Source organism: Octopus sinensis, linkage group LG4, assembly GCF_006345805.1.
Source record: "Octopus sinensis linkage group LG4, ASM634580v1, whole genome shotgun sequence".
Taxonomy (NCBI): Eukaryota; Metazoa; Mollusca; class Cephalopoda; order Octopoda; family Octopodidae; genus Octopus; species Octopus sinensis.
In genome coordinates, this window is record NC_043000.1 from 143,205,006 (window position 1) to 143,217,505 (window position 12,500).

Here is a 12,500-nt window from a genome sequence, read left to right on the forward strand (position 1 = left end):
AAATCGGGTAAGAAATAGCAAACAAAACTTTTCCATGTCACACTCTACTGACCCGGAAAGTAAAGGTTACATTGGCTAATGCATTTCTAAATGCAGAGTACCTGAGAAAAGGTATTTCAAAATGTTTTTGAAATGCCTCTGATCATACTTCTACATCCTCAATGATGTCTTGGAACTACATAAAAATCACGGTATTTATATGCATTCATGCAAGCATACATACACATGCGCGCCCATAAATACGCGTATGTATATATGTCTACGAGAGAGGGGAAAATTAATTACTCGAAACAGAAACAGCAGTGTATCACCTCTCCAAAACGCCCAGCAAGAAGATAAATATAGTCAAAATCTGTATGTTTGAATCTAGATTGAACTTTTAAAGATAAGATACTCATCTCGAACTATAGTAGTTACGATGAGGCAAACGTCACATCGGTATTAAATAACAGAATTCAGAGAATTAATATATTATGGAAGAAATAATTTCTGTTGTTATCTAGAAGTTCAGTAAAATACAATCAGAATGAATGATTACTCATTAAGTATTTAATAAATTAGTAATTTAGAACTACAAAGGAAAGCTTTCTGAATCTAACATTTATATCTACTCTTCACGTGCTTAGATTGAGAATTGCATCTAGGAAAGACAATTATTTTTGCTACCTGTTAGTCTTCACTTATTAGAATTTAGTGATTTATCAAGTAATTTACTCTATCGTATGAGATTTAATATCGTGCACTAATCGTAAATTATATTATATGTTATCTTAAACAAGATTGCTGAGAGTTTTGCTACATCTTTATCAAATTATGCAAAGTTTGATATTCTACAAAATTATAGTAGGAAAAGGTGACTGCTAATTTGAATTGACGTAGGGCTAAGCAACAGCAAAAATACACACACACACACACACACACACACACACACACACACACACAGAGGCATGAAGGTGCGTGGCCTAATTATGTGTTGAGCTTACGATCATAAGTTCGTTGGTTCTATTCCTTAGTCGAGCAATGCGTTGTGTCTTCTCCTACGGCATAAAAATTCACATTGCTTTAGTTTACGCGGGTGAAAATTAACACCGTTTTCTCTGTTTCTATCGTGAATGTTTCGCTGAGACAGGGATATCCGTGTCAAGGGGTTGCCTATGTCTGCTCACGACTACCTAGATACGTAAAAATGTTAGTGGAGATGCGGTACAATCTGCCAGGTCATAAAATACTACGTGTGACAGTTAAGCAAGCATTAGAACTGCGCTCACTCGGTGTCTCATTCTATGTGGGGTCTTTTGCACCCTTTTTTTTAAAGCCTAGCCAGGCTCATGGGCCCGGTTTCCCGGTTTCAATGGCTTATGTGTTCCCCAGCTGGACAGGACGCCAGTGCATCGCAGCGTTACACATTTTTGCCAGCTGAGTGGACTGAAGCAACGTGAAATGAAGTGTTTTGCTCAAGAACACAACGCGTCGCCCGGTCCAGGAATCGAAACCACAATCTTACGATCATAATGCTGACACCCTAAACACTAAGCCACGCGCCTCCACCCATTCCATGTGTAGATGTTTTAAATATTGAAAAATGCAATTCAATTTAGTCAACTTTGCCTTTCATTCTTCCGGAGTCGATTAAATAAATTACTTGTCCATGAATGTGGATTGACGGAATGGCGTTAAAGGTTTAACTGAATATTTTATATAACACTAGCAGTATCGCCCGGCGTTGCTCGGGTTTGTAAGGGAAATAACTATATAAGCATTTTTAGAGAGTTATAGCCAAAAAATAGCAAAACATGCATTAAAAATGGAAAACAAATGATGGTAAATTTTTATTTAAAATCGTTGACTTATCGTAGACATTTTTAGAGAGTTACTTCCCTTATATGATAGCGAAAAAATGCATTAAAATGGAAAAAATGATGGTAATTTTTTTTTTAAATCGTAGACTCATCGTAGACGCGCGCTAATAACCAGAAGGGCTCGATATGAATCACGACTATAAGATACCCGGTTTTGGTTAAACTGCACCGCAAAATGTGGGAGTAGTTAGGAATCTAAATCGTAGGAGACAGACACACAACTTCTCTTTTATATATAAAGATATTCCGGCCATTTACCTCCTGTGTTAGCTCGCGACAACAGTGACGTGAGGCTGCATTGGTCATTGCGTGGAGAGAGTGAAACTAAGGACATGGGAAATTTTAGTCTTTCAGAAAAAGAAAATTCGCGGGCGTGTGTCTCAGAGTAGGATTCGTCGGGTACAGATAAACGGTTATCCATAAAAATGCAAACTTTGGAAGTGTGATTAACGTAAGAAACGATTCAATGATGACCAAAGTAAGAAAGAAAAAAATGCTTCTTATTTTAAGATAAAGATTTATACTTACATTGTACGGATACTTTAATCTGTCTGCTGACTGTAGGTGGTACACCGTTAAAAGCAACACATTCATAAATATCATCACAATACCGAGAGATATTGCGAATTTTTAACACTTCTCCACTCATACCGATTTCTGCAAAAGAAAAAAAAAATACAATGTTAACACATTTATATTTTAGATTAAAATAATAATGACAATGATAATACGCACTTAATAAATATATAAATAAATAAATAAATTATGGAACACATAAATAAATGCTTTGAAAGCGTGAGATTCTTGGGTCGTCTGTAAATACTGCATATCTAAATATTTACCTGTTCTTTAATTCAGAAAGTTTTCGGGTCGTTTAGAAATGTCAATATTTAGAAAGGATGAAATAAACTATCCGAATTATGTCAGAAAGTTGAGTTAATGTATATAAAACCATTAATTAATCAATCAGTTAATTAAAAAATTAATCAATCAATCAATTATTTATTATTATTATTATTATTATTATTATTATTATTATTATTATTATTATTATTATTATTATTATCCAAGCTGGCAGAAACATTAGGATGCCGGGCAAAAATGTTTCGCGGTATTTCGTGCTACCTTACGTATTGACTTCAAATTCCGCCGAGTCAACTTAGCATTTCATCCTTTCGGATTCGATAAAATAATTACTAGTTGAGCACTGGGGCTGATGTTATCGACTTAACCTCACAACTTGCTGCCCTCTACCAAAATTTGAAAACATTATTAACATTGTTCTTGTTATTGTTTTTGTTGTTGTTGTTATTATTATTATTATTCAGTAGTTTTATTTTTTTTGGCGTGCTTTCACTTCACTACCGAGCGCAGCTCTGTGTGCCTTGGGTATGTGCTGTGATTTGTTGTGATGCTCTGATGGTTATTGTATGGAAAGTGTTCTGCGTAGGATGTGTGCAGTGCCTAGTAGTGCAATTTTCTGTATGTTATATGTGTTTGTAAGTCCTGGTGTTTTTGTTATGTATTTGTCTGAATATTTTTTTATCATGCCTAATGCACCTACTATGATAGGAATTGTTTCTGTTTTCAGGTTCCACATTCTAGTTACCTCTATTTCCAGGTCTTTGTATTTTGAGAGTTTCTCCATTTCTTTTAGAGACACGTTGTCATCTGCCGGTATTGATACATCAATTAGAAAGCATTTTTTCTTCATGATCTCTGACAACTATATCTGGTCTGTTGGCCTTAATTTCTCTATCTGTGTGTATCGGCATATCCCAGAGTATGGTTGCTTTCTCGTTTTCTGTGACCTTTTCTGGTGTGTGCCTATACCATCTTTTTTCTGTTGTTATTCCATAATGTTGGCATAGCTTCCAATGTATGTAGGTTCCAACTCTGTCATGTCTGTGAATATATTCTTTCTTAGCCAGGACTGGGCAGCTAGAGATAATATGATTTATTGTTTCTTGTCCATCTCTACATATTCTGCAGTTACTTGTAATATTTCTTTTCATTACATGTTTTTGGTAATTTCTGGTGGGGAGGCTTTGGTCTTGTGCTGCAATTAAAAATCCCTCTGTTTCTGCTTTGAGTCCTGAGCTTCTCAACCATTGCTGAGATTTTTCTTTGTCTATTTCTTTTGCGTTTAGTTTAGTGCAGTATTTACCATGAAGGGACTTTTCTTGCCATCGTTTTATCATGGCTCGTTGCTGTTCTATTTTTAGTTTGGATTTCATTTGTTTTATAGCTTTTGTTGTGTCTTCATCATCTTCTTCTTCTTTGTGTTTATTAGGTGGTATGATTTCTTGTTTGTATTTGTCAGCTTCCTTAAATACTGAGAACAGTTTTTTGTTTTGCTCGTGTTTTGCTGCTATCTGGATCAATTTTCCTTCCTTCTGAAGTAGGTATTTTTGCAGTCCTATGGTGGTTATTTTATAGTAGTTTTCCAGCTGTATAAGGCCTCTACCACCTTCTATACGTTGTATATATAGTCTTTCTATGTCAGATTTTGGGTGATGCATCCTAGATCCTGTCAGTATTTTTCTTGTTTTCCTATCTATTTTGGACAGTTCATTTCGTGTCCAGTTAAGGATATTGTAGCTGTAACTTATAACTGGGACAGCTAAAGTGTTGATACCTATTATCTTGTTTTTAGCATTGAGCTCTGTTTTTAGTATTGATCTAACTCGTCTATAATATTCTTTTTTATTTTCTCTTTCATTTGTGTGTGTTGTGTCTTATCTAGTTCATGGATTCCTAAGTATTTGTAAGTTTGGCTTTGGTCTAATTCTTTTATTTCATTGGTTTTATCTAGTGTGATGTTGTTACTCTTAACTAGTTTTCCTCTTTTCATGGTTACTTTGGCGCATTTTTCTAATCCAAATTTCATATCTATTTCTTTGGTAAATCCATGAACTGTCTTTAATAGTGTTTCCAGCTGTTTGTCATTTGCAGCGTATAGTTTTAGGTCATCCATATATAAAAGGTGGCTGATCGTTTTGCCGTAACATTTATATCCGCATCCAGTTCTATTTAGCATATCAGATAGAGGTGACAGTGCCAAGCAGAAAAGGAGTGGAGAGAGCGTGTCTCCCTGGAATATTCCTCTTCTAATGGGGATGTCTTTGGTTTTCATGAGTCCCTCTTTTGTTTGGAGGTGTAGGACTGTTTGCCATTTATTCATAGAGTGCTCTATGAATTTTATGATTGTTGGTGCTACTTTGTTAATGGCTAGTGTTTCGAGGATCCATGTGTGGGGGATGCTATCAAACGCCTTTTTGTAGTCAATCCAGGCCATACTGAGGCCTTTCTTCTTTCTGTGGCTGTCTTCAGTTACGGCTTTATTAATCATTAGTTGATCTTTACAGCCATATGAGCCCTTGCGGCATCCTTTCTGCTCTTCTGGGAACAGTTTGTTTTCGTCCATGTGCTTGTTCAGCCTTTGTGATATCACTGCAGTAAATGCCTTGAACATAGTAGGGAGGCAGGTTATTGGTCTGTAGTTTTCTGGTTTTGTTGTTTCATTTGATTTGGGAATTAAGATGGTTTTCCCCTTCGCGAGCCATTCAGGCATTGTCTCTGGCTCTGCTAGTATGCTGTTAAAGTTTTCAGCCAGCATTTTGTGCATTCCTGTTAGATATTTCAACCAGAAGTTGGGGATCTTGTTATGCCCAGGTGCCTTCCAGTTGCTTAGTTTTTGCAGTGCCTGGGTGACCTCTTCAGTTGTTATGGGGGTCCAAAGTTGTTCAGATGCCGAGTTTGTTATTTTCATACTCCTTTTTTTTGGCTGTTCGTTCGCCGACCATATTTCTTTCCAGAATTCTTCCAATTCTTCTGCCGTTGGTGCTGCAGTGACTTCTACTTTATTTTTGCCCAGTTCTTGGTAGAACTTTTTAGAGTCGGAGTTGAACTTTTTGTTCTGTTCAAAGAAGCGTTGGCGTTTCTCGTACCGGCGGATCCTTTGAGCTTTGGCAAGGATATTTTGCTTCAGCTTTTCTTTTATCTCCGGCAAATCTTTTTCTGTGATGTTATATTTGCGGAGCATTTTTGTTCTCTTTTTGTTGCTCAGTAGCGTTGCTTGTTTGCTGATTTCATTAAGAATCGACAGGTCTTTTCTAATTTTTATTATTATTATTATTATTATTATTATTATTATTATTATTATTACACTTTGCGTGTATAATAAAGCAACGTATTGTAATCACTCATCTTTGTCTGTGTGTTTGCAAAATAACTGAAAAATGGCTGAACGGTTTTTCACCAAATTTAGCAAAAATACTTATTGGGTGAGTGGCTCGAAATGAGATGAAAATTTTGTTTGATTATCTTCAAAGATACGTAAATGCAAACATAGATATGCGACTCTTTATGTGTGTATAGAGATGAATTCGAGGGTTTCGTTTATTTACGAGTTGGCTTCTTAATTTCACAGCAGTATAAATACCTATAATGCTGATACTTAAAACAAAAAATATCTTTTAAATAAAAAGAAAATCGAAATTACAAATTTCCCGATAAGCAAGTTTAGTCAAATTCTAACAAAGCTTAATTTAGTTCAATTAAAAAACATACGTAAGTACCGCGTCGTAAGCCACACTGCAATCTGCCAAAAAGCTATCTGCGCTTAGAGTATGCATCACCCCACCGATGCCTTTTTCATCATCATCATCATCATCATCATCATCATCAGTTTTATTATTATTATTATTATTATTATTATTATTATTATTATTATTATTATTATTATTATTATTGAGTGAGAGAGCAGTGCATGCCATCAAAGTTACACTGGGGTAAAATATACGAAGCCCAGCATACTCATCATGTCTATACGTCTGATAAGGGTACACTAGACACATGCATCACAGCCATATGTCCGCGACATGGTGATCTCATATCAAGATAAACAGCACATGACCTTGCAGGTGGGGCCCAGTTAGAATTTTTTTCTGGTCGAGTAACCCATCCCGCTCAAAAGGTCCCTGAATAAGGGTTGTTTAAGGATGTTGAACGAAATACCTGTTTCCAGAAGTGAATTATTCAGACCCTAAAGAATCCCTCTCAACACATGGCTATGATGCTCTCCAACTACTTCTGCTCGTGATCAGAGATGCACATATCGTCAGCCACTTAGGGACATGCTCAACTTGTTATGGTCAAACAACCCAGAAGCAAATCTGTGGTATTGAACAGAATATTTGCTGTAGCCCATCTTTTATACCAAGACAAAACGATGTACAAGATAACACTTTCAATCAGTTAAGACAAGAAGCCATGAGAGCCACTGCCTGGTACTACATCAGGACATCTATTATTATTATTATTATTATTATTATTATTATTATTGAGTGAACGAGCAGTGCATACCATCAAAGTGACACTGGGGTAAAATATACAAAGCCTTGTATACCCATCATGACTACCCGTCTGATAAGGGTACACTAGGCACATGCATCACAACCATATGTGCGCGACATGGTGATCTCATATCAAGATAAACAGCACGTGACCTTGCAGGTGGGGCCCAGTTAGAATTTTCTTCTGATCGAATAACTCATCCCGCTCAAAAGGTCCCTGAATAAGGGTTGTTTAAGGATGTTGAACGAACCACCTATGTTTCCAGAGGTGAATTATTCAAACCCCAAAGATTCCCTCTCAACACATGGCTATGATGCTCCTCCACTACTTCTGCTCGTGATCAGAGATGCACATATCGTCAGCCACTAAGGGACATGCTCAACTGGTTAAGGTCAAACAACTGACAAGCAAATCTGTGGTATTGAGCAGAATATTTGCTGTAGCCCTATTATTATTATTATTATTATTATTATTATTATTATTATTATTATTATTATTATTATTATTATTATTATTATCATCCTCATCATCATTATGCGAGCTGGTAGTATCGTTAGCATGCTTGACAAAAAAGCTTAGTGTCATTTCTCCCGACATTACATCTGAGTTCCGATGCCGCCGTAGTCGACTTTGTCTTCCATTCTTTGGGGGTCGAAAAAAATAAATATCAGTTGAGCAGTGAGGTCAATGTAATTGACTATCCCCTTTAACTCAAAACTTTCAAACTCTGTGACTATAGTACAAAAAATTATGACTAATATTTTGCATAACCAAAATACCTTGTTTAATCTCCAATAATTCAATTCTATCTTAATATTTTATTCCGTTTCAATTTCTCAACCGATTGTTATCGATATCGATATAGATATTCAAAACGATATTCGTGCCTGTTTTCTCAGTTTTCGGCTGAAAGTGTTTGCTTAATATCTTTAAATGTATCACTTTACTTTGAAACTAAAAAAAATGCTGTTTCCTAATAAAAATCTTACAATCTTTATATCACATAAGTTTGAAAAATTAGTGCTGTCGAACTGTAAAAACATAATGTAAAGTAACCTGTGAAACAGCCATTCATGCACTCGTATTCTTTTCGTAAGTTTTGATATCACTACATTGAGATTTATTGCATGAAATTTTCTTCAATGCTTCATTTTTGTGTCAGTCAAGCGACGATGTCAAAATATTCTGATATCATCACATCTTTCATCAACAACGAGCAATATATTATTTTTTTCTAGTGTAGAAAAATCATTGCTAAATGAATTATATAAAAATAAGATGATACTTATGGCGGACCCATTTTGATACATATGATATTCACACACATTCTCGTAGCCGTTGAGTAATCAAAAAGTAGGCACTAGTATATTTGCCAATAAAGTGGGCATATCAAGAGGTTAAGGCATATTTGTGCTCTACTCAACATTTTATTGGCTGAATTCAAATATATAGAGTATTATAAATTCATTTCAACCGACCTTACCAATTTGTTTTGCATACAAGTTGTGATAACCTAAGACGGCACCTGTCAGAGCAGTAGGCGTTGAAATAATGGAAATCATACATTTGTATCACATTTTTCCACGTTTTCTACTACCGCTCTGCAGTGCAACATATTGGCATTTACCTTCTCGGCTACATGTTCTTAATTTCCCCCTTCGGATTTTATGCTATCAGAATAAACTTTTCCATTGACTTCTTTTTCATGAACACATGCCTCACATAAAACGTTCGCTTTTTGCGCCAATTCGCACGTTTCCGGAAAATTCTCTTTTATTCATTAATCATAACACGCTTTTCAATTACAGAAACGCTCACGTGCACTCAAACACTCATCGATGTTCTCAGTGCATATGCGTTCAACCACTGAAAACCACTCTACCCCATTTCTCTGACACATATATTCAAAAACAAAAACATGCTCACATACACACACTTTCTTTATACCGACCTAGCAATCAAACACATACCGACATCACCCTTACTTTACATTAATGTCAGCAATTTACAGATTTACAAAACCCACACAAAGATATATAACCTAAATCACACAATTACATTCCCCACTTTATACCTGCTACAAAGCACAGGCATACTAATGCAAACACCTAAAGCCCTGCTCCTATCTTTTAAGTCCACTTCATTCAAGAGTATTCCCATTGACATGTAAACCCATCACAATTCTACTTTTCTCCCAAATATTTAAACATAGTTTTACACATATATTCCTCCCCTTCCCTCTCTCCTATTGCTTTCTCTTCCTCTTCTTTTCTGTCTGAACAGGAGTTAGAGTCCAAAATGTCAAAGATACTTCATTTTTCTTTCACGAGTTAAACCAATATCTTTTCATCATCCTTTGTTTTCTCCCGCATTGCTGTCCCTGTATTGTGTTTAATCATTTTCAATTTATATATATATATAAATATATTAGTATAAACTGCAGTGTGCAATGTTTCACCAAAAAAGGAGAATTACAAATGTCACTAAATGCGACTAGGGTGTTAAGAAACATCTACATTGCTAGAACACATTAGGGAATCGCTAAATCATCCAATGATTTGGACGACGAAAATATAGATACTAACGTCGAAGCGAGACCGGAAGTAGCCGAAGACGATCTGTTTTAACTGATGACGCAACGGAAATTGCCGAAACTGACGCGTCATTATTAAGAATTCTCGATTAGCACTTTTCAGATGATTATGGTCCCTGTGCGTGTATATGCTTTCATTAATGTGTATTAACTACGCATTAGAGCGGTTTACTTAGATAACATAGATTGGTTTCGGCCATTATCGGCCCAGGCCATGACTAGCTCAATACCACTACATGGAAAAGTATTTTACTTAATTATTTCGGGACACCATGGACCAGTAAAGCAAAGAGTTGTTGCTGGTTGAAACGTATCCAGATGTAGGTGGTTTATCCGGTATTTCCTGGAGGAATTTGTCCAGGTACAGTTTGAAAGATGTGTGATCTTTTTCTACTTCAATTTTTTTCTGGATAACATTGAAAAGTGCAGGACCATTTGCAGTGAAGAAATTGTGTAGCATTGTTCTAATGTGATTTTTACTCTTAGTTCAAAAAGCCTAAAAGATGGAAACCGTTACTAAAACGAACTATTATTTTATCATTTTCTACCTTGCTTTAATTTCCTGATACAAAAATGCATACATACATACATACACACACACACACATATATATATATATATATGTGTGTGTGTGTGTGTGTGTGTGTGTGTGTGTGTGGTGTGTGTGTGTGTGTGTGTGTGTGAGTGTGTGTGTGTGTGTATAATATACACATGTATATATTCACACATACATACCCACACACATATTTATAATGTGACTAGGCTATTAAGAAACACCCACATTGCTCTAATGCTGTTCTAATGCTGCAGTTAAGACACATGTGCGTTAATTAGAACATGGGGCATTTTAGCAATTAAAACCATAGACACATCAAATGACAATTACAATTCTCCTTTTTTGTAAAACATTGCAACTTACTGTTTATAATGCATATCATTTTATAGAGAATAGCATATTACAAGTTGCAAACTCATTTCAAAATTCATATATTTCTTCAGATATATATGTATATATATATATATATATAATATATATATATATATATATATATATATATATATAATATATATATAATAAACGATTTTTATTGAATTATACTCAGAGAAAGTAAAAGACATAGTTGATAGAAATACGAAAGGAAAATGTTCCATGGTGTTTTACTTCACAAAATTTAGTTAATGTATAAGAATATTAACTACATGCTTAAGTTATCCTTTCTACTTTAGACCCATGATGAAATTTTTGTGGAGAGGCGGCAAGTCTCAATGAGTAGTTAATTTACCACCTATGAAAGGCATAATTCGAACTCAGAACGTAAAGCCGGATTAACTGCCGCTAAGTAGTTTATCCGTCGTGCTAACCATTCTGTCATCTCACCGCCGTATACCTGTTTAAATAATAACGTGTTTCTAGAAGTACCGATCAAATATAGCAACGTAATCTATTTACTAATCGACTTGTAAAAAGTCAAACATTATTCATCACCGATTTTTTGAATTGTCAGATTTTCTTTAGCTTTCTACGATCGAAATAGACTTTTATTTTACAGTTTCTAAATTATAGCAAGGTTGGTCATTCAGCTGCAAAAATATTTTAATTTGGTTATTGCAGTATGAAAAAGTATATACAACAATATATGCGTAATTTATTTTACTTATCGAAAATTATTAAACCACTATTATTTTGGTTATTCTTAGTTCTGAATTAAGTGGCATATATTAACATTTCATAGTCTAGATTAGGAATATAAAATACATCTCCTAAGAATTACTGCCTATATATTCAGACATTCATATTATAATGTGAGATTGCTTGTCACAAATACATTCTATTCATGAAAATCATAGTTGAAACACATTTGGAAATTCATAAAACTGATTTTAAACAACTGCAACGGAATACCAATAGATTATGCTTCAATTTTTATAATGTTTCTTCTCTTTCGCTTTCCACTTGACACCCTTCTGTCAGTGAACGTCTTGACATACATACACACATACATACATATATTTACATATACGTATGCCTTGTAAAGAAATTCACTTTATTCTTGAATCTTTGATGAAGCTATAGGATGACGCACAAACATTCAACAATGGATGTACTCTATTTTATAGTAAACACAGCTGTAAGCTAATGAAGTTCACGATATTTCTTATTCCCTTGTCATTTTAATTTCCTATCACCGCTCTGTACTCTACTGATGTTATGTTTTGCTCTGAAAAGCATGTACATTGAATTCTAACACCAGGTTGTTAAAATCGCTATACCAAAGCGAAATCATGATGATAATAATAATAATAATAATAATAATAATAATAATAATAATAATAATAATAATAATAATAACTACAACAACAACAATAATAATAATTTCAGTTATTTGCCACTGGGGCGAAGGAAGAGAAGGACAATAGAGAGACAGACATAGAGTGTGGGGGTTTATATATAATAATGAAATGATAAAAAGATAAAAAAATAATTAAATGTTCAAAATAAAAAGATGAAAAATAAAGTATACATGGTATACACTGGAAAAGAAGGGAAATATGCATAGCATACAAAGGTAAAAAAAAAGCCGAGGAGGATGATAGAGATGTGGCCCTCCTGATACAGGAACGCCTCTTTTTCAAGTGAAACTTGAAAAAGTCAATTTGAGCTCTACCAAAGAGGAATATATCTATCCTCA

General features: G+C 34.8%; 1 protein-coding gene across 1 annotated transcript in view; it reads right to left on the reverse strand.

Moving 5' to 3' along the window:
- The window catches only part of LOC115210932 (opioid-binding protein/cell adhesion molecule homolog), a 967,526-nt gene that overhangs the window by 162,320 nt on the left and 792,706 nt on the right, over positions 1-12,500 (reverse strand). Inside the window, exon 5 of the mRNA XM_029779720.2 lies at positions 2,388-2,516. Coding sequence (XP_029635580.1) covers positions 2,388-2,516 — 129 coding nt within the window. The remainder of the gene's footprint in view (positions 1-2,387; positions 2,517-12,500) is intronic.